A 26,850-nucleotide genomic window follows, 5' to 3' on the forward strand; every position below is an offset into this window, starting at 1 on the left:
CGTGACTTTCGACAGGCATTCAACGTGGCCGCGTGCACATAAATATATATTACACATATTCACAAAGAACAACAATCAACTGTCAGTGAGGGAAACAGCACCGTGGGAGGAGGCAGGGGAGGAGAAAAACAAGTCCCATTCTGGACAATTATTGATAACATTCACAGCCTTTTTAACTGATTAACTACGGGTGATGTCAGCAAACCTCAAAGAAGGAATAAACATGAGTAACAGCCTTGACGGTTAAAATTTTATGTTATATGGCCTGCAGATTACAGTGAAAAGGGTCATCTGCTGAGTTTTCACCGTGTTTCTACATTCTCCTGACTTAAAGTGTTAGACATCGGCTGGAGGTTGAGCTGAGTGAGGAGGGACTGAAACAGGGCCTTGAGGGTGAAGTACGTGACATTTTGAAGAGACAAGGATTGAAAGGGAGCCATCCAGCCGCCTAACAAGGAAGCATCGATCAGGAAAGTGCTGGAACTGAGCCGTAGAGACGCTACACGAGGAGGGGGGATCAAAGTGTCCCTGTGGGTTCATGGAAAGGCCAAATGTTTGTATTAAAACGGACTGGAAAATACAGTTCAGAGGCAAAAAACCCCATACTCTGTGTGTGTGTGTGTGTGTGTGTGTGTGTGTGTGTGTGTGTGTGTGTGTGTGTGTGTGTGTGTGTGTGTGTGTGTGTGTGGCGAGCCCCTGCAGAGGTCTGAGGAATGACAGTCACAGGTTTGTTAATAACTTATAACAAAGCAGCTGGAGGCCCGCCTGAAACCACACACACACACAACTCCTGACAGTGTGTGTGTGAGATCATGGTTGTGTGTGTGTGGGCTACCAGCCTCAGTGTTTAGCGGTTTGTGACCACGTGCTGGTCATAAAATGAACCGCTGACTTCAGTTAATGACTGATGTGAGACTGAACAGTTTCATCGAACACTTGCTGGGTTTCCATCCAAATGAATCGCGAATTTGACCCGAATTTAGAGAAAATGTGAATGAACACTCGTTTCTATCCACCACTCTTATGGGATTATGACGAGTTGGTTCATTGAGATAAGCAGTCGGTGCCAATTCTCCACTCAGAAAACATCACTGGAGAAGAACAGGGGTACAAGATGATGTAATTCAAAGTGTGCCAACCTCACAACACAATGAAATATGACATTTCTGCCTGTTTCATGCATTAATATGAGGAAGGTTACATCAGATCTCTGTGTAGAAATGAGATGTTTCAATCTGCCGAAACAGCTCATCAGCCGTGTGAGCGACTTCTTCAAAAAAGGTGTTTCCATCTTCGTTCACTGTAAATTCAAGGACCACCTCAAGCCAGCTTGAAGTCGGAAACACGGCCATGTCATTCATCCTGTGGCAGATTTCTTCAGTGAGATGTAACGGTGTGAGTCAGTGTCGACGTGCATCAATCCAAAGCCTGGTCTGACTCTCAAGTGTCGAGGGTGTGAGGTCACACACACAAAGACACGCACAGAGTCTCCTTTTATGTCTAGGAAGATTTCTTTTTCTCACAGGACAGACATTTTTCCAGCTCTAGTCCACAACAGGAAGAGTTGCTCACAAATGCGTCCTGACCTAATTATCCTGGAATGTAACAACAACAGCTTTTCAATGATCAACCACACAGAAATAATGACTGATTAATAAAGAATGAGAAATAATTGTATTCTTTTATCTTGTATCTTAATATTTTTATATCTTTTAAGTCATTTTAAACGGTTTAAACTCAACATCATTGTAAATGAGGGCCAGCACTTCATAATTTTTGAGGCTCTTCCACTGAAAACCTCACGTCAGACCTTCAATTTGTAGATTTGGCTCATCTACACAGTATATGATGCTTGGTACTAAATGGGAAATTTAGTGCCTGTCAACCAGGAAACTAACAACAACGCACAAATAAAGGTATGATGAAGGTTTATAAGCCTCGGCAGTACAAATACTAGCCTCCCAGTCTCGCAAATGTTTCCTGTTTATGACAAAACAACTACAGCACAGCTAATATAGTACATGAGCTTGACATCATCCCTTCCTTTCATCCGCACTTGATGGACTTAAAACATTTCTTCAGGTCGCGAAATGACCAAGTTCAAATTTCCACACATTTGCAGAGGCTGAAGGAGCCGTGTGAGCACAACAGTGAAGTAACTCTGCCCGTGTCGACTGTTCTGTGAGAATCACAGAGCATCTTTATAGACGCATGAATCACGCTGGTCATAAACAAACAGCCTGTCTGCTGACAGCAAAGCTCACTACCAGGAACGCACACACACACACGCACACAGACACACACACACATACTATAAAAGGAGTGGAAGAAGGACAGTGAATTATCTGTATCTGAGGTTTTTAGTTCTCATGAGTCGACGACTCCCACACATCAGACATACATACACACATAATGCATGAAGCTAATGCTACAACCAAACATGTAAAAGCACACACACACACACACACACACACACATACAAACACACAAACAAAAACACACGCAGTCAAGGGCTACATTCATTCACCTCTGTCAGTGGGCCAGGTCTAAGTTTTGGGTGCCATAGCAAACCTCTGAGGCTCATGAACAGCCTTTACCAGCAGTCATTCTGTTACTCAAACAGCACCGTCACAGAGGGACACCGCTAAAGTCAAAAAACGATCCAAGTCGATGCAGCAGATATCACCTTTTTCATTCAATGCATTCTCCTTGTCAAAAGCTGGTGCCTGCATTATCCGAAATGCAGTGATCTTTGCAACCTGTGGGTTTATTTGCATATAGAGCGGCACAGTTGAGATCCGATCACAAGCGCTTACTCAGGACACATGTGGGGACGCCTTGTAAAGACAGGTGTGAACTGACGCACTTACAGCGGTCCACTTGTGATCGGATCAACCGAGACGCATGTTCATGCTGTGTGTAAACGGCCTCTGTGTAACGTTACTGCTGATACTAGCTGCACACCTCAGGTATGAGCTTTACAATACCCACACGTCGCCGTGAAGGCAGTTTGTGGTCCTTACAGGGAAGCAACCTTGAGAAGCGTTGACTATGCTAGCGAGGTAAGCTAACATTAGCTAGTGTTACCGCTATAAAGTTTATCATAGAAGACTTTAATTTCTTTTCGTTGTTCTTGGAAAGTTATTTTGAAACATTACGAGGAAGAAATGCATTTAATTACATCTGTACCAAAGCAGGATAAGGAAGCAGCTGGAGTATAATCTTTTGGCCTTCTCGCCGCTTAGCCTTGTGCCATGAATGTGTTGATCTTTTCAAAGGCGGCTGGACTTCAAAACAAGAAAGCAGAGAGAAAGAGAAAGAAAGACAAAAGGCTGTAATGTACATAATAATCTTACAGGACGAATATAACATAATATATAGTATTAGACCGTTTGGCTGTGAGATGGAATGAATTCAGATGAAATAAAGCTCCACATCAGCACGAGGCTTGGCCATTCTTTTTTTTCAGTTCCCAAATATGCACAAAGCCGCAGATACTCCCTCCACACTAACACCAAACACTAGACTATTAAACAGATGTTTGTGAATCAATAAGCTGCTGTCACACGTCCAAACTAACGAGTGTCACATTAAAACAAGCTCTCCGCATCTTTCTCTGCCTCCTCGCTCTGTTTCCAAACAAGCACTCCTGGAATGTGAGAGTATAATTTTGTTTACAGGACAAATATGAGGAGCAGCACACACACACACACCCACACACACACACACACACACACACACACACACACACACACGCACACACGCACACACACACACACACACACACACGCTAGTCCAAGACTCTTCAGAGGAAGTAAAGATGAATAATTCATTGAGTGGTCTGCAGTGTATCTGTAATTACTGAACTAAAATATTTATCAGCACAGGGTCTAATGAAAGCGGTCCTTCTGTTCTTGGTGAGTCAATAAATAGTTGTCCAGGACCTTTAACTTAACCTCCTTTTACTTGAATTACATATAATCTGAGACATGCATTGACAGAAGAAAAAAAAGATGAGAACACGTGAGAGGAGTGACACGCTGCTTCATCTTCTGTTCTACGGTCACTGTGCAGAACTGTTCACAACTACTGGCTCCAGTGGCATCTTTCTATCCAGAAGGCAACGGTGGAAAATTCCCCCCCTGGCATGCTGACACTAAATGCCGCCCCCTCCAAATATGGTAGGTCTCAGCGGATTGCTCCACATGTGGGGTCTCTCTGCAACATCCTCGATATCCTGCCTCCCACGGGGGAAAATCTCACCGAGACGAACGGCGGGGAGAAAGTCGAGTGGATTACTGGACCCGGCTAATGACTGTTTTGGGGACAGTGACATAACCGACGTGTGGGAAATAAATGTGTGTGAAAGAGCGAGGTTAAGACAATGAAGCGTAATTTTCCCACCCTGCGGGATTTGAGCGCACGTGTACATGTACACAGAGCGGATACAGCAGATTTGCAAAAGCTGTGTTTTCTGTGTTTACAGTGTGTAAGCATGCAGAGGGAGGTAGAGATTCTCAGGTTGAAGTGGGTGTGACTGCACTGACAGCTGACTGACAGCATCTCTGTCCGTCTTCCTCCTGACTTGGAGACCTTTGCACACATGGAACATCGCTGGCTTCATCTATATGTTCAAGTGCAACCAAAAGTGAGTCTGGATGCATCACCGATGGATTTTGAAACCTTAATCAATGACACTGACCGCCATTTAATGTTATTAGAGCGCAAATTCTGCTGTCTGTTTACCAACATCCAACAGTGCAAAAGCACACAATGACAGGGCTTTAAATTGGGACTCCCTTTTAATTAATTTAGTCACATCCTCCTCTCTGAGGGGAAAACAGTTTTAACAGAGTCTTTCATAAGAGACTGAGCTAATACATTTATTACAGAGATTATACAAGGAGGTGAGATTCAATCGTCACACCTAGTAAGATTATAGTCTTGACTTTTACGTAAAAGTGACCTGAGTTGTCATTCAGACATGACACCAACATGATAAATGTCATACGATTAGCATAAAGGGTGCAGGTCAGAAGGGATATTTTTCCCTAGTAATGACTAGAGGTTAATCTGCAGATTAGTTTCTTGATTCATTTATTTGTGTGTAACATAAAGAATAGTGGGCTGCACGGTGGCGCAGCAGGTAGTGCGCGTGCCTCACAGCAAGAGGGTTCGATCCCCGGGTCAGGCCTTTGTGTGTGAAGTGTGCATGTTCTTCCCGTGCATGCGTGAGTTCTCTCTGGGTACTCCAGCTTCCTCCCACAGACTAAAAACATGCTCATTAGGTGAATTGGTGACTTTAAATTGCCCCCTAGGTGTTTGTGTGTATATGTTGCCCTGTGATCGACTGGCGACCGGTCCAGGGTGTACCCCGCCTCTCACCCGTTGACAGCTGGGATAGGCTCCAGCCCCCCCGCAACCCTGAAAGGGATAGGCGGCATAGAAAATGGATGGATGGATGGATGGATGGATGGATGGATGGATGGATAAAGAATAGTGTAAATTTCCTTTCTAATTTCTAAAAACCCAGGATGAAAGTCTCCTTTACATCTACTTTCTGCTTTCTTTGTAAAGCTTTCTGTATTAATCCTTCTGTGTCTTTGTCGTCAGTCAACACTTGGCAGCTTGTAAATCTTGACGTTTGATTCAAATAAAGTTAAGATATGGTGAAACACACATATCATGGTGATCATCCCTTCAGTAATACAGTGTGTACCGTGAGGAAGAGTAAACTGTAATATAATTAATTTAGCTATACTTCACTCAAAATCAGTTTTCCGCCACACTGGCTCTTAAGACCCTTAAAGCAGTCTGAGCTAATCTCATCGTACAGCTGACTGACTTTGGATCAGCTGCGACTTCCACACTGCTGTTGCTGTTGTTGTTATAACGACACACAGACTCACACAGTGTTTTGCACATTTTCTTGAGCGTCTGGTCTTTATTTCTCTCAACAGACTGTACATTCATGAAAACTTTGTTCCTGCTGTGTGCTCTCTGTCACACAATGCACACTTTTGTTGAACCACAGCGCTACAAACGCGCTTTAGCAGGGATTCAATCATAAATAAGCGATGTTATGCGTACTACACTATCTTTATTTACCATTAACTGCTACAACAGCTACTGGTAGTTACTTCATCTTCCAGCTAATCTGTCACATGGCAGAATAACTGTTAGCGTAAGGTGTTTCTACCCTGTTCAGAAACGCTGTTTTTGTGGTTGACCGAGGTGTGAGGTGTAATGACAGGAGGTGGCGGCGGGACAGAGATGTCGGTTCTTGTCTGATAACACCTTTGTGGACCACGAAACAAACACCACACAACCTGTGAACCACTGATCTATCTGACATCGAATCACACGTTATTTAGGAATGAGCCCAGGAAACAATACCACACTAACGCAGCCCATAGCCGTGACAGACAGAAACACCGTGCACATGGTCAGACTCATGTCAGATGTGACTCGTGCAGAGCCGCATACATTCTAAACTACAGCTGACATTTACTTTGATTTTAATTCTTTCTTAAAGGCTCATTTAAGAAACCCAAACTAGACCTTTTGTTGACTTAATGGGCGCTCAGGTCTTTCTTTAAGGGGAGCTAAACCCACTACCATAACAAGCACCGATTAGAAGACCTATATGTTTCCAAAACTTTGAACCTCGGACCTTGAGGGAGTACTGAGCCTTCCTTCAATCCCCTCAGATTTGAAGCACCATAACTGACTTCATTTAGGAACTTACTGTTGGTTAACAGGACTCTTGGAAGATAATTTTGTTTTGATTAAGCGGCTCTTGTCCAGTGACTCAGCTTAATATTGAACGCTTTTCAGCACACAAATACAAACCCAGGCAAACACCAACACACTTTGCTTTATCAACAGTTTCGGGACCCCTGGTGGGTCACCGCTGTGCACAACGCCTACCGCCATCTGTCACGAGCTGTAGCTTAGAGCCGCATTTAACAACAAGGCACACCGCTAAGCCCCAGCGAGGGGAGGACTTGACAGGTGGAGAGAAGAAGAGGAGGAGGTGGAGATAAGGGTCAAAGAAAGAAAGAGGAAGAGCGTGTGTGGAAGGTCAGCCTCATAATCCAAGCTGCCCAGCTTTTATCCAGGCTGAAGCAAAATGTCTCTAAATGTCATAGTCCCAGTACGACATTTAGAGGGCGTGATGTGTTCATCGCAGTGAGTCAGAAGGCTGCTGTACAGATGTACCTGACATTAGGCTGGGAATAGCACATTAATCTGTAATTATTTAAACTTGATTTTCAAGAGCACACTTTGTAGGCTTGCGTCACAGCAAATCGCACACGAGGGCCAGACTAACCGCTGTTGTCTTTCTCCTGGAACTGTATTTTGTAGTTCTTCCCTGTTGTCACTCTTTTCACCAATTTCCTGTAGAATGGCTTAAAAAACTTAAAATACCAAGCTCAGTGGTTAAGACAAGTCCTTAAAGTGATCAATAACGATGCATAATATGCAAAGCTAGCGTGATCACAGTGACTGTTAGAGTACATGCAAATGTCAAAACAGTCCAGCGCTTTTTGAGATACTTCTGCCTGGAGTGGCATGAACAACAAGTCCTTAAAGTAATCAGTAAGGATGTACATTCGAAAATCGACATTTCCATGACAACTGGGAAAACTGATGAAGATAATGTGATATGATCGGAGGTCATAGAACAGCAATTAAACAGACCCTGTAATCAGACGTCAGAAGTCAAACGATGTGCGCTTTGTGCATTCAACATCCAACAATGTGGAAATTTCCCCACTGTGGGATGAATGAAGGAATATCTTAATGTTCATATCTGCACACTGGCAGCAAAACAGCAACACAAACCAAATCACTGTGGTTGAATCTGACTGTGGAAACGGAGGCTATGTGAGGGTTACGGGAGAGTTGAAATAAAACTAGATATTGTGTGTAGGTGTACATATATATATGGTTGTGTAGGAGGATGGAAGAGAGTGTGAAGAAAAAGATTTTAAAAAGAGTCTGATCCCCTTTGATCTGCTTTTGAGCAACTTTTGCTCAGAGCAAGTTTTGCATTCAGACCTGCTATCTCACCCACACTGAAGCTATCTCACCCACACTGAAGCAACAAGCAGCCGCCGACTCAAGCCAAGCCTCGCCCACTCTCCTCTGAACCCCTGCGTACCTGCAGAATGAGGACGAAGTAGTCGACGGGCTTGCCCCTCTGGTAGACGTAGTGATGGGCCGAGCGCTTGTCGCTTTCATTGAACTTGATCTCCTGGATGACGTCGGGGTGGCGCAGGATTCGCAGCAGCACCTTGTCTGAGATCTGAGACGGGCTGAACAAGCTCACCTCTGCAGGAGGACAGGAGGAGGAGATGTGAGGACAGTTTTACCTTTGAGACACTAATCAAGACTTTTTTAACTTGACATAATACATTGATGTAGTTCACACTAACAGACTGTAAATTCTTGAGGTGCACCAACACAATTGAGTAGCAGGTATTTTCTAACTGTACACCACTCTGCTGACATCACTGATCCAGGTGCTTATTAAATTAGTCACTCATGCTTTTGTCTGTAGTACAGTGCACGGCAAACAGTTACATAATCGGGTGTGCCAGGTACATCTGTTCCACGGGCGATCCTACGCTTCACAAAGGAGCAAAACATATTTAAAGCCACAAACTAATAAAACGGTCTGCCTCTGAACAACAAGCTAATCCAAAAGTGCAAAGAGCCCGGTGAGCGCAGAGGGAGGCACCAGGGAAAACAGCATGCAGAGCCAGAACACTTTCACACTGGACTCGACCTTAGCCTTTGTTTTATTGAGATTTATTTCTTTTTTGCATGTCCTTTGGTATTCCTGAAAAAATGGGCTCTTAGAGCACATTGTGTGTTTTTTAAAGAATGTAAATAACAGCAATAATGAAAAATTGTCAAGCTGAAGAAAATTAGTCAATTCATAAGTTAGTTGATCTACAGAAAAATAAGTTTCAGTCAAACAAAAGTGCCAAACTTCCTCTGATGTGATTGTTATTGATCTTTGGATTTTGTACCTCTACATGTGAACATGTCACCTTGGGCTGTGAGAAACTGTGAGAAAATTTCTTCGCCATTTTTGAACTTGTACAGACTAATCCATGGATTGTTCTTTCATAGACAAAAAGGAAATCAGATTGCAGCATCAATGCAACCAGCAAACTGGTGACACTTAGCCTCCTGGCTGACACTCACACACTCACAGCCATGTTGATTAATGTGCACTGTCCCCATAAAAGTAAATAAGTGGTGAAAAGGATCTGGTTTACGTGCATAACTCAACGGTCGTACGCTGTTGCAATCAGAGCTCCACTATGAGCGCCTTCGACCCCACCCAAGCTGAGAACAAAGAATCAGTCCACCCCGCAAACAAACCCTATGTAACACACAGTGAGAGGTGAGGCATATATGACCAATGCTGGCACTCATCCTGTCAAAGGCAAACACACTCCTTTCACTCTGGTTTACGTATTAAGTCAACAAGTTCTGCAACGGAGCTCCTGCTGCGGCTCTGATGAAATGTGCCATGACTTTTCAGTGGCTCTCAAGTCAGCACATGTTCACAGCCTATCAATTTTATATCTTCCTGGTTTGTCAATGCTTTTTATCTCGGCTCCAAAACATTTCTACAGACTGGCAGAGCTTGCTGTTGCAAAACACTGAGGAGTCCTTAAACACACATAATGAAGCAGGACATTACGGTGTTATAATGCACTTGTAAAATTCCCTGATTTCCCTTGTGCAGAATGCATCTCTCAAACATCAGTGGCACTGATATTGACGGCAAAGGAGATCAGACACAATCTCAAAAGAGCAATAATCACTGATGTGAACAAGAACAAAAAAAGGAAGAAAAACAAGGAACTGTGACTTCCTGGATTGAAAACAGACCCTCTATAAATATGAAAAATCAAAATCCTGTCTAATGAATCGAGAAAGAAAAATGAAAGCAGCATCCTGAGACAGAAAACGGAAAGAAAGTCAGCACACCCTGACGTTATGCCCGCAGAGGAGCAGACTCTGGCATGCTCCTGCACCACTGTGCCTGCAAGATGAGGAAGTGCTACGTCATGCTAGCAGCGGCTACTGCTAAGTACATCTGGCAGATCAGCTAACGCTCGCTAACCGGACCCAGTGCAACACGCTCTGAAGTGATCTGCAGCATTGGCAATGCATCACTTCCAGCTGGCCGAAGTCCAGAGACTTCTTGTGGTGGTGAGCACAGGCAGGCACACTGCTCGGCTCTTAAATAGATCTTCAAGTAAATAAACACATTTCAACCTCCTCCCTGCATGTTTGGGCATGCTTCGCTTGTCAGATGGCAAGATGACAGAATCCATCACTTCCTTCCTACTATGGCTACATATCGAAGACATATGGTCACATGTACAGTTGGCTTTACAAGCTATAAAGGATCTACAGGCTGTGTTTCAGCAATGTCGTGATGACCGATGTGTGTGTCTGTGTGCATGTGTGTGCTTGCATCAGTCCTTTCCCCACCTGTCGCCAGAAAGCGATGGGCGGCCAGCAGCAGCTGAGGCGAGACCTTCACTTTTGATTCGCTCTCATGTTTGAAGGCAGAGAAGTCTCTCTTGTTCTTATTGGGTGCCACCTTTTTCCTGGTGCGGTTATCAGCTGTGAAGTGACACACACAGCAGACATGATCATGTATTCAAAAATGCACAGCTACAAGATCAGACAGTAAAAATTACCTCATCTTAAGCTTATTGCGTAATCATGTAAACCTACATTAATGTCTAAATACCTGAAAATAGTCTGTCAACATCTCAACGAATGAGTAAAGACAAGCTGAGTAGTGAGTCAAGTATTAAGACAATCAAAAGTAAAGCTGAGCTCACTGTAAAGGTCCGATTCATCCAGAATCTCTGATTTTATGATCTCCTCGATCACGTCCTCAAGGGTGACCAACCCCAGCACCTCGTAGAAAGGATCTCCCTCCCCCTCGTTGTTCACCTTCTGGACAATGGCCAGGTGGGATTTTCCTAAGTGGAAGAAAGAGAATCATTAGTGGGAAGAAGCAAAAAGACAATTTGTATTAACAACCAGAGAAGGAAAACAACTGGAAACTCTGAAGTACGAATTAACACCAGCCTCTGGACGAGTTCATCCTGTCATGGTCACACACGAGGGTGACGCGCACGTCTGCCAAGTGCAGAGGTCACTAATGTGCAGCTGCAAAGGCTGGTGGGAGTAATGCACCATAAAAGTAAGCAACACGTCCATAGAAAGAAGACGAGCACAAGAACGATGTAAACAAAGCAGCACCCTTAGGCAATGTGACAAAAATCTGATTTGGGTGATTTTGGGCAATGCTGCAAATCAATGAGCAGAACTGAAAACATCTTTTTCAGTATGTTTTGTGGCTTGGAGTCAGCGTGCAGGCGTCTTTGAAATGGCCTCGTACCTATATCATCCCGCCCCTTCAGCAGTGGATGTTGAAGTACCTTAATTTGTTAATTTTAACTGACACGATCAACCAAAACTAAACAGTCTACAGTGGTTATTTTATGCATAAGATATATTTCAATATCGCAATATAACTTTCAACTAAAGTTTTTGAGAAGGTTTCATGAGATAGGGAAATGTACTGTACTGTACTGTCACACTATTGCTGTCAACTATCTCACAATAACAAGGAAGGCAAATGAAGCACATCTCCCATTAATGGCATCTGTGACACAAATCAAAAGACCTCTTTGCTGTCTGTTTCCTGTCATCGTGTCGTTTTTGTACATTGACTCCAGTCGGGTTTTCACCACTTCACAGCTGTTGATTTGTAACGTGGAACACACAAACCTGGCCAAGCCCCTCAGTCATGACAAACAATCATATCATGATGGATTCCTGTTTGACCGCAGCTCTGCCGCTCTGACATTAACCCATCCGTCCACTCCCTTTGCTTGCACCACAAATAGCCTGTTAATGTGTACAGGTCGTTACAGCTGGGGTTCGGCCTGGACTTTGGCCATGAGCGTTACTGTACAACAAAGAAATATACATGCACGCAGAGACACACAAAAACCCTGCCGAACTCTTCACATGACAAACTGTTGGAGGTGCAGAGGGAGGCTGGCCCGCTGCTGACTCCCAGACAGCCCCGGCAACGCTCTGAATTATTAATGGCGCTGCCAGAGTGAAGCACTCAGAGGATCCCCGGGGGTTTGGTGCCCAGGTGGATCATTTCCTGCCGTCCACCCCGACAAACACACACAGCACACATATGGGGATACGCATGCAGGCAGCTGGTTTAAAGAACTGTCTGTGTCACAAGCTCATGCACTCACACCATTAAGAGAGTGGATCTGAACAGGTGAGGGTGAGCGAGACGATCTCATTCTGTCTCCCCAAAACCACAAGCTAGGAAGAGCTGATAAAGGACGAAACAAAAAGGAAGAGGCAGAGACAGCGAGGAGTCAGAAAAGAGAGCAGCAGCAGATCAATGGGATTTAAAAAGAGCTCGTATGACCAGCAATTAAAAGAAGACCAAAGGCTATTCTTGTTTTGTCTTTGTGTGTGTGTCCTTGATGTCTGCCTGCATGTCCTGGCGAAGTGGGCGCTGCTGGCACGATGACATGAACACACTCCACACATTCTCCGCTTTGACCTTGCTCGGTTTTACTACATGAATAGAGCAGCGGGACGTCGAGAATTCATTTCTCACGAGGCCAGATTTACCGCAGGAGTCTGTGATGTCACAGCGTGAGATATATCGGGGTGGGCGGATGATGGACTGTATATTTAGTCTGCATTCTCAAGTCTCGAGGGGAAGCAGCAAGGCTGGACAGTCATCGCTCGGCCAAGAAAGAAGTTAGGGAATGGTCCAAACAGTTCTGATCACAGCACGAGGACTGACGAATCATTTCATTCAAGTTAGTTTACCCACTCTGAGCCACAGCTACTCTCAGGCCCACACAAATCCCACTGATGTAGAATCCTCACACATTTCAGTTTGCTGTCCTGGCAATGTTTTCATACACCCAGAGACTACATGCCGCAGACGTAGCTGATGTGAAACAGGTTGAAAACCACCAATCAGTGCTCAGGATCTGGACCTGATCTGGTTCAAATAAACCAGATCAAACGCACTCTTCCTTCACTCTGCGTCTCTCAGCGTGGGAACGCCGAAAACGATTTGGCCGCACCAGAAAAAGTGACAACCACGTTGGCAAAATATACACATTCACCCGACAGCCAACAAATCTGTCATCTCTCCTCTCTCTTTCTTATTAGCAGAGCGCAGCGGACATTTTTAGCCGCCGCTGCCCGTCGAGGTGGCAGCTGCGGGTCGTATCAGCTGTCGCTAATTAACGTTTAACTCCGCGAGTAACTTCGTGACAAGCTGTCGTAGCGTTTGTGTGTCTGCACGCAGCCAAGGAGCGTTGATGTTTTCATAGTTGCAGCAACTACAACAAAGTGATACGTATCCTCTAATAAAACCATCGCTTCAGGTCAGTTTCAGGAGTCACATTCTCCAAGTTAAACTTCAGATCACATCGATACTTTAAGATGACCAACTTAAATGTTTTGAACAGGATCTTCGGTGTTTGGATCAAGAAGTTTGTGAAAAACAATGAGCCAGACTAGCAGCTACAACTGTTGTTTAGCATGTATTAGTTAATACAGTTTTGTATTCTTTATCCTTTATTTATCTTTTATTTTACCCGGAAAGACATTGGGGGTAATTTCTTATTTACAATGACGGCCCGTTGTGTGCCCCAAGACACTTTTCCTCAGACCTGGATTTAACAGTTACAGATGCTCAATATTACAGGACCCATAAAAACTGGGGGACTTCCTTAATTAATCTTTGAACTGCTTACCTCTCAATAGAAGAAGACATTACCATTGGCTCCTATTTATTTTCAAATGCATTCACTTCAACTGTCCGTCCTATTTAAAACAATACTTAATCCCATTCACATCACCATACCCTCTCAGACTCACTCAGCAACTCTTTTTCTTTGTTCCTGAAACTAATAATTTGGCAGACGTGCTTTCAAATTTAAAGCCCCATCAGATTGGAACTCTCTATCCAACAATATACGCACAATCAATTCATTTAGCTTTTTCAAGAATTCCATATTTTGTCTTCTTAAAACATCATGTAACTGCTTTTAATGGTTGTGATGTATTTTATTGTGGTTGCTGTTTCTGTTACTATTCGTGGCATATTATTGTATATTAGTGCTTTTGCTGTACTGTGGACAGTGTAGTAATGGTGTGTTATATTACTGATGTCATTACATAGTATCGCTATTACTATTAATACTGATATTAATGTCGACATTATTGCTATGGCTGGTACCATACTACGTGCTTTGTGTGGGTACTGTGGGTCTGGGGGAATAAGTTGGGGATGGGGTGGTAACTGAGAGCCTGTGTATGCTGTTTGTGACTGTGATTGTATTGTTCTGTATGTTTTCTGTTGGACCCCCTTGAAAACAAGATGGTTCATCTCAAGGGGCTATCCATTAATAAAAATTTTCGATTTTCAATTGTGACCTGTACTCATGCTGACAAACAGTAGCACCCACACAGCTAAACTGGTCTGCAGTGTGCCTTGAAGAACGTGTGAAATAGGTACTTAAACTTCCTGGAAACACCCTCAGGATGTACCATCAGCGTCATTTGACATGTGTAGCACACACCAGATGCACAGATGTAAAGACAGAAGTCAGAGTCAGTGGAGTAAATCTCTCTGGCCCTCCAATCAAACCAGAAAACCAAAATATTCCCTCTGCTAACTCTGAACTAATTCTCTCAGCTAATAAATCACCATACAGAAATCCTGTTTCATCGAGAATGAAACATCCTGTAACAAAGGGGCGATATCATTTCATGGGACCTTTAAGGTGTGATTTTGCCAGGATGGAGAGCATCAGTCAACAGTGTCCCACGGTGAGGAACCCTCGGAGAACATTCATTAGCCGATCATCGCTCATTCCACACAAGATCACTGTAGCAACGAAAATAGAGACATCATGTAATGGAAAAGGCACTCTGTGTGTGTGTGTGTGTGTGTGTGTGTGTGTGTGTGTGTGTGTGTGTGTGTGTGTGTGTGTGTGTGTGTGTGTGTGTGTGTGTGTGTGTGTGACCTCTCCCTGTGGCGCTGAGTCAATATTTCAGAGGAAGTAGGACCCGGGGGGACATACTTACCCCCAGTTACTGGAGAGTCACTTGAGCGTCTATTGACTCCTTCAGAGCACACAGACACACAGACACAGACACACACAGACACACACACACACACACACACACACACACACACACACACACACAGTAGAAGGAAGTTCAGCTGAGCACAGGCTGCTTCATGCATCCAGTGTGTGACCTGAGTCAGCTGAGTCTACAGTTAACAGCCCCACAGAGTCACCCAGCTCCCGTGTGTCTGTCGCTGCTGAGTTTGAGGCGAGATGTGTGTTTGTCGGCGCAGCACGCTCACCTCAGGCTCGCGCAGAAACACGACCAGCTGTCACTTATCAAACGGAGAATCTGACGCGACAAGGAAGTGTTTTTTGGTTCAAATCATCCCTCCATCGCTCATCCTCTCTACGGGCTGTGAGCCGAGGTGACAGCGACTGGCCGTCAGCGCTGCTCGACTTCACGAAATGTTTCGACCGATTGCGTCATGAGGACACACTTTTCCGTACACACCTGCGTCAGAGGAGCAATCCTTTATTAGCTACTTGGAATTTGACTTGAGGTGAATTTGAAAGTCACAAGGGTCTGCGTGTGCCTTTCACCCACCCCCTCACACACACATCCACACAGACATGGCAGCAAGCCATCAGGAGGGGCTGGGGCTCAGTGTATAGCTCAAGGACACGTGGAGGAGCCGGGGGAAGGAGACAACCCTCGACCTGCTGAGCCACAGACTCGAAAATCAGGTCATTTCAGAACAAATACTGAACGAGTGAGTCAGTACATCGACTAATGAGTTCACCCATCCATGTATGCATCCAACAACCCAATAATCCATCTTTTTGTTGTCACCATCACCACCATTAACTCTTGGGTAAACACTGCCCTGTACACTGTGTATGTCTCTTATGTTACTGTGGTTCTTTTTAAGATCATCACATTGTTTTGTGCCTCAACCAAATCAACCACAGATTTTCTCTAAAGCAACACAGAAAACTCCATGAAAGCAGAGGGAGAAGAATAATTTGCAAAAGCAGAACTGAGAAACACAGTGACCTTTGTCACCAGCACCAAACTCTGCTGTGGAACAGGCCGCAGCTTCTCTTTTCTGTTTTTTTCCTGAACATTACTCAACATTAACAACCAACGAACACCTTTCCACTCGCGTGAAGATTTGAGTCCGTCCATCGCTGTTCTTCGCGCGCTCACACAGGGTCCCAGCAGGTCGGGCGACCTCCCGGTCTGTTTCTCTGCCCTCTGGCTCATCCGTCACCAGCCTGCGAACCGGCCTGTTTGTCGACATGAAACATCGGCGACAAAAGAACGAGGGGGGGGGAGCAACAAGTCTGTATGGGAAAGGAATGCCACACGCATACCGCCCACGCACAACAACACAACCGGCCGGACAAATGTCTGCAGCACTGGCCATCGACTGCAAAGCGTGCACGCTGTGAGGGGATGAAACAAAAATGCATGGCTGCAAATATGCTCATACACACACACGCAAACACACGGATGCTTGTGCGGGACAGGTCAAACTCTTCCAACCTGTTTTTCCAGCTAAAGCTGGGCCCATCTACTCTGTTCTGAAGGGACAGTAAGGCTACAGAGTAGTGGCTGAAATGCTTTTATTTTGCATAGCAGATTAATTACTTATGGTCTTAAAAACAAAACCGCGTCCCTGCATCTCATGTCGACACGCTCGCCGCTTTCGCCTGGTTAAGTATTACGCTGCATTCAGACTTAGGATAGCACTGCAAGAAAAAGGAAATCCAGGGCAGTGCGTTGGTGCACCGTGATGCCAAAGCATCAGTGACGATATGAAGTATACACCATGAAGTCCAAGTCTGAAGGTTAGCAGACGCCAGGCCAGCGCACGACAGTCTTTGAGTCAGGAATTCACAAATAATTTTCCTCTTTTGAATCTCTTGTTTTGTCCAACCTGCAGCCCAAAAACCTAAAGACACTCAGCTTACAGTAGAAAAGAGAATAAAGACGCAAATCTTCACATTGGAGAAGCTATAACTTCAGCCCCATCTGCTCATCCAAAGCACTTTTTAGCACAGAGGGATCCCACTCTGAAGCCTGCAGCCTGCAGCCAGCCTGCTGTATTATGGAATATGATGCACAGCAGAACCTCACTGACAGCAGTGTTTGGGACATCCAGTCGTTTCTGCTGAGCTGCTCTTTCTTCACGCTGCCTGATATCATTACGCCACACAGTCTGGAAGTGTTGATGCGACACACACAAAACACACACGCTAAGTTGGAGTGGAGAGGACGGCGGCTGCACCGTCAGCACTTTGAGCTACAATGGCGACACAGGAAGAGAGAGAAAAGCAGCGGGCGGCTGATAAGAACGCAGAGAGGATCCCAGAGAAAACCGGCTGCTGCTAATTTCCAGCCACTGATTGTATGAGCGTTGATGAGGGGTCGTGGAGTCCAGCTCCACCCAAGATCGGTGGCAGCGCACACTTCCACAAAGCAGCCATACATCCAGGGCTGCACATAATGATCATTGTGGTGTAATACAGTGATGACTATTATCATTATCTGTGCAAATGACCACCTATCAATGTCAACAATTATTCATCAATAATAAGTGCATTTAGGAATTTTTTTTAATCAGGAGCCCAATACAAAAAAAAACGACAAAGAACGTGCTACAAAAAAGTGCTTCTTGGAGAAAGATAAAAAGTGCTTTATAGCCTAAAAATAGCAACAGACACTGTGAGAACATAACTTCTTAGCTGGCACTGAATCCGTTTCAGAGGTAAGAGAATGATCTGTCTGTGACACCCACTGTCTTTTAGATTAAGCAAAACTAAAAATAAAAATCACTAACTAATGAACTCTGATTGATGAAACTCTACATCGGAAGAGACATATTCGTTTTGGGTCATGAGAAATGATCATTAATTCTTTATTACGACTTAATTTATCCATAGAATATATTCCAATATGATCTGGAAAGCTACTGATCGCACCTTTTATTGATTTTATTCTCTTGCTGTTTAATGCCTCCTTTATGTTTCTTTTTTGATCTTACGGTTGCTTCTCTGCTTCATTTTGTGGATTGTGTGACTTTTGTGCGTATTGAGGTGAGCTTTTCTAAATCTCACCTGCGCAATTTGCTTCTTTTCTTGTGTTGTTGTGTTTTTGTTGCTTTGTGTCTGTTGCGTAAATTTAAAAAAAATTACTGAAGAACTTTTCAAGTCAAGTGTTTTGGACGCTATCCTATGCAAATGAAATCAGAGCATCACAGACGGGGAAGTCAGCCGAGGAGAGTGTGAGTGAGATAATGTTTGGTTGTTAGCGTGTGTGTGCTTACTCTCTGTGACTCAGCGGAACACATGAGAGATTGTTTCTTGAAAATAGAAAGTCACATATTCGCAGGCTCGTGCACACACACGCACGCGCGCACGCACGCACACACACACACACACACACACACACCCCTCCCTGCAGAAAATCCACTTCTTAACCAATGTTTCATTTCAATGTTGAACCTTTAAAAAGTCATGAAAGACAGCATGGTGCCACAACCCCACGGCCTGCTTCCTGCTTCAAATGCATCCAGAAACAGCTTTTAGTGACTAACACAGGAGGGATTTGACGGTGTGCAGCTATGTGGCAGATTCTCGTTTTTCAAGTCCTCCCATGTTTTCACTTCACTGGCGCACCTCCAGCTCTGATGTGAACACAGCCGATCTCACGTGACAAGTCTGAAGAGATGCTCTTGCACCAATAAAAGCTAATAGTGTTTTACTGGATTCAACTGCTACCAAGAGTGACTGAAGCTGCTCTTTCCTACACGGTCAAGGAACGGAGACAGATGGGCAGCAAGACCGAGAAACAGATAAGTGGGGGTGGAGATGGAGGAGAGAGTGAGAGACACACCCATTATATAAAAGGAGGAGTGGAGATTCAGGTCTGCCCCGGTGACAACTCCTTATCACCCTAAGATTGGGTAATCTTTTACTCAACCATGTAAAACTCAGCTCAACAAGAGGCAGTCAGGGTGAATATCACTGGTCCTTCTCGAAGAGTCAGGTTCACAGTTCGGATTTGGGTTAAAGGTCGAGATTAGCACTAAGATTAGGCTCAAATACGATTGAAGGTTCAGGCGAGTGGCTGACGAAGGAACGTCGTAAATGAAGGTGTTCTGATGTATAGCTGTGTGTGTGTGTGTGTGTGTGTGTGTGTGTGTGTGTGTGTGTGTGTGTGTGTGTGTGGGTGTGGGTGTGGGTGTGGGTGTGTGTGTGTCAGGGTCCAAAGGTTACTGAGGTCAGTCTGTGAGAACACATGACAAAGTGAAGAGTTGACAGACAAAGAAAAACACCCACTCCTTTCTGCTCTGCGCTCTGCGGTGTTTGCCGTGCTGCAGGGCCGTACAGAGCTGCATTTCACGGCGTGTGTGTGTGTGTTTGTGTGTGTGAGTCCTGACAACATGGTGGACGAGACGCACGCGTTCACTATCATCTCTCCCCCGAAAGCAAAGCTCAGGGTGTTCAGGTCATAATGCCGCATTGACTGGTTAAAATGCCAAACGTTGCCAGCAGTGGGTCATATCAGCTGTCGCTCATTAAAGTTAATTCTGTGAGTAAACTGATGACAGGCTAAATTCCACTTGTCTGTTGTTTGGTTACAGTGCTTCCTGTGAGCTGGTGTCTGTACTCAGCCAAAGACTGTTTGCGAGGGAAGAAGCTCCACTCTGTGACATCAGTGTCTGTCCCTCAGAGGAATTAATTATTTGTAGCGAGACGTCTTCCTTTTAGCCGACCCCTTCACGTCAATTTCAGGCGTCAGATGCTCCCAGTTAGACTTTCTTTCACGTCACATATGTAATCTAAGCTCATAAGCGTATGACTATCTGACTGAGCTTCAGTGCCTGGATGAACAAGTTTGTGTCAAGTAAGGTGCATCGGATTTAGTAGCTACAATTACTTCAATCTGTCAGATATTGAATGTGACTAACAACAGACACCCAGTAGAAAAGGACTTGTAGCCTGGTCAGGTTTTTCTTCCAAGCAACGAGTTTCCAGAGCCCCAGGTGATGTCAGAGTGTTTGTTCTGTCGCAAACCTAAAAGGTTAAGTTTACAATCATATAGAAGAGGGAAAAGCGGCATATCTTTCCATTTTTAACGTTTGGAGTTGTTGTTGTCTCACTGTGTTCAAGTCTGAAAGGGGAAAAATCCTTCATCAGGACTAAAATTGAACCACCTGTTAGCCTGTTAAATTTCACTGAAACCCACCGAGAAGTTCTTGAGACAAACTGCTACCCAACAGGCAAACAGTCATTAAACCGTATCGTGCATAACTGGGTCCTAAAGGCTGGGTGGGGTGGCCAGATAAGTGCTCGAACACTGATAAACTGCAGACAATGCAGACGGTCCTGACGACCACAAACAAAACACAAGCTGGTTCAGTTCCTGCGAGGGTCTAAGTGCTTAAGGTTCGACTGGAATGTTGGTCTTAATCTCTCCGCCCTCGACCCGCCTCCTGACTCATATCCAATTTAATGCATCTGAGTGAAAATTATAATAAACAGTGCAAAAAAAGCAGGAATCAGTGAATGATAACTGAAATATCTGCAAACATAACTCAATATTTTCTCATATAATATTGTATTTTGGCACCTAAATATTCAGATTTCTCCAATTCAAGAAAAAAAAATGTAATTGATTTAAAATCTTTTAGTGATGAGCAAAAAATCCAGGAGGCACGAAGATGACTATCATGTTACGTGAATAACAAGTCGGTGCGAGCATTTCACAGCTGCTGTCAACGCTGTTATCTTCTAGACATCATGTGTGTTTAACTCGGCCTGCAATTAACCCTTATTTTCACTACTGGGAAATCTGCCAATAATTTCCTCCAATCATGGTTCGGTCCATTAAATGTCAGAGCAAAGTCAACGCCGATCCCAGTTTCTCAATGCCTCTCTAATAATATTCGAATGTCAAATGTAAACATTAAAATTTGAGAGTCTGGAGCCTGCGTTTGGGCCTTCTTTATCACCTCTTTTAACTAGAAAACAAACAGTAAAACTTGATTCTCCTCAACATGTTTGCCTTGATCCGATGCTGGTATTATTGAAGGAAAGACGAGTCCCTGAGGCCGCAGTGTCGGCTAATACAACACACTACCTGAGGGCCCGACACGTGACGGTCTGTTGACAGAGTGCACTGTGCCTCCAGTGAATTCAGAGCTCATTTGTGTCTGTGTGTTTTCTAAATTACGCCTGAAGTCCAGCGTGCATGAATTTAAGCCTCCTTGCACGCATCGCTGCTTACATGAGAGCCACAAATAGGTGCCGTCCATACTTATTTATCAATCTAAATGTAAAGACGAGCGAGGAGTGGTTTAGTAAACCTCATTTTGGTTTACAAGACTCACTGCTGACGTCTTGTCTCTTTTTCTTTGATGTCTGCTGTTTCTATTTCCTGCAATGACAGTCAGCGTGTCATTAAAATTTAATCTTATCTAATAAGGTCACCTCATAGACCATCTATTATAGAAAGGTCACGCTGTGTTGACTGAAAAGGCCGTTGAGTGTACACACACGCACACACAACAAAGGAGAAATGTCAGAATATAGAGTCTTGATAACTGTCATTATCATCAATTAGGGGTGTGCCATGTCGTATCCTTCATGATAATATTAGTGGAATTTTTAATATGATAAAAACACATACTGTGATAGTGGAAATATGTTGATGCCATGATGTCACACTGTTACTCAGAGCAACAACAAGCATGCAGCATGGCTACCAGCTCCACGGTGGAGGGGTTAGCTCCAAAAAGGGGAGCGACTTCAGGGGTGTGAAAGCGGTTTGGTTACTAAAGATCAGATGACAGAGTAACATGTAAAAAGCACAAGAAGACAACACCAGAGGAAACCTGAACAATCCTGATCAGCCACCCCTACTGTCAATTCAGAGCTCACAAGCAGACTGGAGTATGCTGAGCATAAACTAAAGAAACCCGTGTGTACACACACTGACGCCGCTGGATGCCATCACCGCGGTAACCGATGCCCAGCGGCAAGCGAGAGGAACTTGAGATGCGAGCGGGGAGTCGGGTCAGAGAGGAGGCAGGGGGCCGGCGGCCGTGTCAACACAGTCACAGCGTGGAGGTCGACGTGGTTTAAAAAAAAAAACTGTTTCGCAACTTCTTTGGAACGAAGTACTCATCGCTGGGAATGCGTGCTACTTGCAGGACAATCTGTCAATCAAACAGCGTCAGAGAGCAATTACCTCATCTTCCTGTTAGACTTCCTGTGGACGTTCTCGTCGTTGCCTGTTTTGGTCACAGTGGCTGTTGCTTGAGGATTATATTGAAGACGAGCGGCAAGAAATACTGTAGATAAGATTTCCTCTCGTGTCCTCTATACATGAAGTGCCACTAAAACTTAAATATGTGCGTTTCCTTTATTTCTGGGAGCAGAAACTAATTCAAAGACTCTGGGTCTTTGCCCTCCTTCTGATTTCTCCTTATAAGAAACATTTAAATGGACTGCGCTGATCCAACTGAAATTATAAGATGTTTACAGGATCATTTCTGAGCCACTAATATTTCTGTTCATCTCCAGCTTCTACAGATCAGGACTTGCTTGATGGCAGAAGATGCCCCCGACACACAATATCAGAGGGTTTCCTCCATTACGACAACCTTTGAACTCCACACTTCATACACGGCAGCTGAGTGTATTCTCATAACTACAGTAAATCTCTTCCCCAAGCTTTGAGCCTCCGTGGGCTGTCCTCGACTCTCTGTGCAGCCGGGACGTGTGTGTGTGTGGTGTGTGTGTGTGTGTGTGTGTGTGTGTGTAGGCACTGCAGCTTGTTGCCAAACCCTCCCAACACGGCAGCCAAGCCTGCTAAGACAAGCCGCAGAGCCATTTCTTGGCCAAATGTCACACATCGCCGTGCACCTCCACATAAGCACACCACACAAAAGTCAAGCTACAGCTTCTGATCAGAGATAAGTGCAAAGTGACAGAGAGTGCTCTTCTACTGAGATGCTGAGATACAGACACAGCAAAGTGTGTGCGTGCACAAGTGTGTGTGTGTGTGTGTGTGTGTGTGTGTGTGTGTGTGTGTGTGTGTGTCTACTGTCTGTGACCTTGAGACGAGATGCCTGAGAAAGGAAAAATATATCCCCACGGGGGATGGCGTCAGTGTGTACATCCTCCTGAGAGAGGGAGTGTGCACATGCATGCATGCGTGCGTCTGTGTGTGTGTGTGTGTGTGTGTGTGTGTGTGTGTGTGTGTGCGTCTGTGTGTGCTGAGTGCAGAAAAGCAGCAAAGCAACAGAGAGAGAAGTGAAACTGGGAAGTGTTTCTGATATCACCGCTCACAAATCTGACGGCGGTTACATTTGATTCCTGTCTCAACACCACTTCCCAGCAGAGTCATTTTTGTAAGAAACAGGGCTTTAGATCAGTACTGCTGTTTACAGTTCACACTGTGATAAATAAACCCACGTTGTCTTTGGTAATCTGGAGAATGTCTACAGGCCGAACACAATAAAAGACTTCCTGCCCAGCATCAGCGTGAAATCTAAAACTAACATGTCTTTGCTATCAGATACACATAACACGGGGGGGTCTGGCAGACAGAGACTCCTAATAAAAATTCTCACTGCACCGTAATAACCACGGCCGTGTCATATCAGTATCATTGCAAAACACCGAACCTCGTCCTGGCACTCTGGATACGAGCGTCAACAAAACAAAAATCATATACTGGCAGAAGACCAACGCAAAGGCCCTCTTATATCTACATTTTGGGGCTTTCCCATACGGCATTGCAAGCAGGATAAATCCAGACATCACTGGTCCCTGAGGTGGAAATTTCTTTTATTGCTTGGCAGACTCCGCAAAGAGGTCAGAGGTCAAGCTCAGCGGCGTATGCAACAAACACCACAACAAACTAAAGCCTCAAAAATAAGCATCAGTTTTGATCAAACCATCTGACAGTGTGGTGAACAACCAAACGCTATGAGATCAGTAAGATGTTACACCTGACTCCCTGCTAGCTGTCCCTGCTAGCTGTCCCCGCTAGCTGTCCCTGCTACCTGTCCCTGCTACCTGTCCCTGCTACCTGTCCCCGCTGCCAGGGGTGGACTTGCACCATATGATTGCCACAAACCTTTCTTGAACTCCTCCAGCATGGAGTCCAGCTTGGTGTCGTGGAAGACAAAGTGGACCGGGTGGTTGTAGAACTTGGTGATGGTCTTGAGTGTGGTGCAGTCGTCCGGGTCCACGAAGGCCAGGTCCTTGACAAACAGGATGTCCACGATGTTGGACCGCTCGTCTTCATACACTGGTATCCTCGTGTATCCGCTCTCCATGATCTCGGACATGGTGTTGAAGTCCAACACGGCGTCGCTGTGGATCATGAAGCAGTTGCTGATGGGCGTCATGACATCCTCCACCGTTTTGGTCCTGAGCTCCAGCGCGCCTTGGATCATGTTGAGCTCCTCTTTGACCAGGTCATTGTATGGCTCGGTGACTTTCAGCATCTCCACCAGCTTCTCGCGGTTGTACACAGTGCCGATCTCCTGGCCCAGGACGCAGTCGAGGATCTTGCTGATGGGCCACGACAGAGGGAAAGTTAACAGCATGAACAGCTTGGTGACAAGGATGGTGTTCGCCCCCACTGCCAGGCCGTGGCGGGAGCACAGCGCCTGCGGGACGATCTCGCCGAAAATAACGATGCCGACTGTGGAGGCGACCACGGCGCCGAACCCGGACTTGGTGAGGTCGTCCAGGAGGATGGTGAGGGTGGTGTTGACCAGGACGTTTCCGAGGAGCAGCGAGCACAGCAAGTAGTTCCCCTTCCTGCGGATGGGCTCGATTTTCCGCGCGTACTTCTTCTCCTTCTCGGTGCCGCAGCTCTGCACGATGCGGAGCTCCATCGGGTCCAGGGCCATCAGCCCCAGGTTGAGTCCGCTGAACATGCCGGACAGCACAAGCAGGAAGGAGATGAGGATCACCTGCAGCCAGATGGGCAGCAAGGACTTCTTCTCTTCCACCACCCGCAGTCTGCCGTCCTTGTCGTCCAGCAGGTACCACGTCGACTCCTTCTCCTCCTTGTCACGGACGCACAAGCCGAACACCTTCACCACCTCGCTCTTTCGGAGCTGCTTGATCTTGAGGTTGACCACCCCGGAGGTGTTGTAGTTGCTTACTTCCATAGACCCCATCACTACGATATCCTTTGAGATCTCGGGACAAGTGCCATTGACGGGGGCCGTGATTGCGCCGAAACTATCATCCTCTTTATCACTGGAGTAAAGTTCCGTGAACCCGATGAGCTTCGAGCTGTTCGTGAACAAGTGGAGCCCGTAGAACCTGAAGAGGGTGTCGCTGCCCTCGGTCACCTGAATAACCCCTCTCTCGGTGGTCTCGGCCGGCGTGTCGCTTTTCTCCAGCCTCATGCCGAGTATCCGTGTGTTGCCCCTTGACTCCGAAAGCGCCGCCTCGGCTTGCCTGCCCACAAAAACACAAGAAAAGACGAATAAAGTTAGCGTAAACCCCCATCCACTCGAGTCTATCGCCATGTTTGTTTCGCTCTCTGTGAACGGGGGAACTGACGTCATCTACTCGTTTCCACAAGCCCACCCCCTCGTTTGCATACCTGCATACATCGAAAATTAAGCCAATCGGCGGTTTGTAACGTCACTCAAAAAACTTGACCGAGCCCCCTCACTTTTAATTTTTAAGGTCGACTGATAGTTTTCTTTTTTAAGGTCGACTGCGTGGAGCTTTACAGATATAAAGTGTGTGTGTGTGTGTGTGTGCGTGTGTGTGTGTGTGTGTGTGTGTGTGTGTGTGTGTGTGTGTGTGTGTGTGTGTGTGTGTTCTGTCTGATTTCATCCTGTTTTAAGGTTTATTTTCGCAATCTATAATGTAGCTTTAACAGCACTCTTTCAGAAGGATTTTATGCAGTTATTTGAATTTTTTATGACCCATTTATAACAGCTGACTGATTTGAAGTGGCTAAGAAATTAAATAAAATTACAATATCAACAATATTCAAGTGAATCAAATCAAAAGTAAAATCCCTTACTGTCAGTTGTTTTTCATCACTCATTATTCTTGTGACATATCAGATTTGGCCACAGAAAATTAGCTCAGTTCAATTAGTACTGAATATTAGTAACAAACACCACATGACACTTATGACAAAAATAATTACGTTGCCACTAATGTATGGTTGTGTTGATGAAGGATGTTTAAGGGATGAGGCTTGCAAACATATGACAAAAGAGTGAAAAAGTGTTTCAAACAATGTGACACCACTGAGGAGAAAAATATGGGACAATATTAACCTACTAGTGTAAGTGTGCTTCAGAGAGAAAGCAAAAACACACAGGAAGGCAGGCAGGGAGGGAACAAACAGTGTCCTCGTCTCAGCCATTGTGTCTACACCAGACAGTAGAAAACAAACTTTGAGTCCCAGACGGATTTTCCTTCAACTTGCCAAACGTTAAATGATATACCCGCCTGCTCCATTCTGGCTACATCTGACCTTTGGACAAGAGTATGTTGGCGCTAAAAGAAAAGATACTTGCTTGAGGAGCACAGGCGCCCTGCATCATTTTGGCAGACTACAGTAAATAACTTTAAATGAAAAATACTGAAAAATGAAGAA

At 45.1% G+C, this 26,850-nt stretch overlaps 1 protein-coding gene across 1 annotated transcript in view; it reads right to left on the minus strand.

The window, feature by feature from the left end:
- Positions 1 to 25,767, minus strand: part of LOC139332426 (metal transporter CNNM4) — a 45,212-nt gene extending 19,445 nt beyond the window's left edge. The window contains exons 1-4 of the mRNA XM_070964377.1: positions 24,343 to 25,767; positions 10,884 to 11,027; positions 10,525 to 10,659; positions 8,168 to 8,337 (exon numbers count right to left, since the gene is read on the minus strand). Coding sequence (XP_070820478.1) covers positions 8,168 to 8,337; positions 10,525 to 10,659; positions 10,884 to 11,027; positions 24,343 to 25,756 — 1,863 coding nt within the window. The 5' untranslated portion in view covers positions 25,757 to 25,767. The remainder of the gene's footprint in view (positions 1 to 8,167; positions 8,338 to 10,524; positions 10,660 to 10,883; positions 11,028 to 24,342) is intronic.
- Between the last annotated feature and the right edge of the window lie 1,083 nt (positions 25,768 to 26,850).

Source organism: Chaetodon trifascialis, chromosome 6, assembly GCF_039877785.1.
Source record: "Chaetodon trifascialis isolate fChaTrf1 chromosome 6, fChaTrf1.hap1, whole genome shotgun sequence".
Taxonomy (NCBI): domain Eukaryota; kingdom Metazoa; phylum Chordata; class Actinopteri; order Chaetodontiformes; family Chaetodontidae; genus Chaetodon; species Chaetodon trifascialis.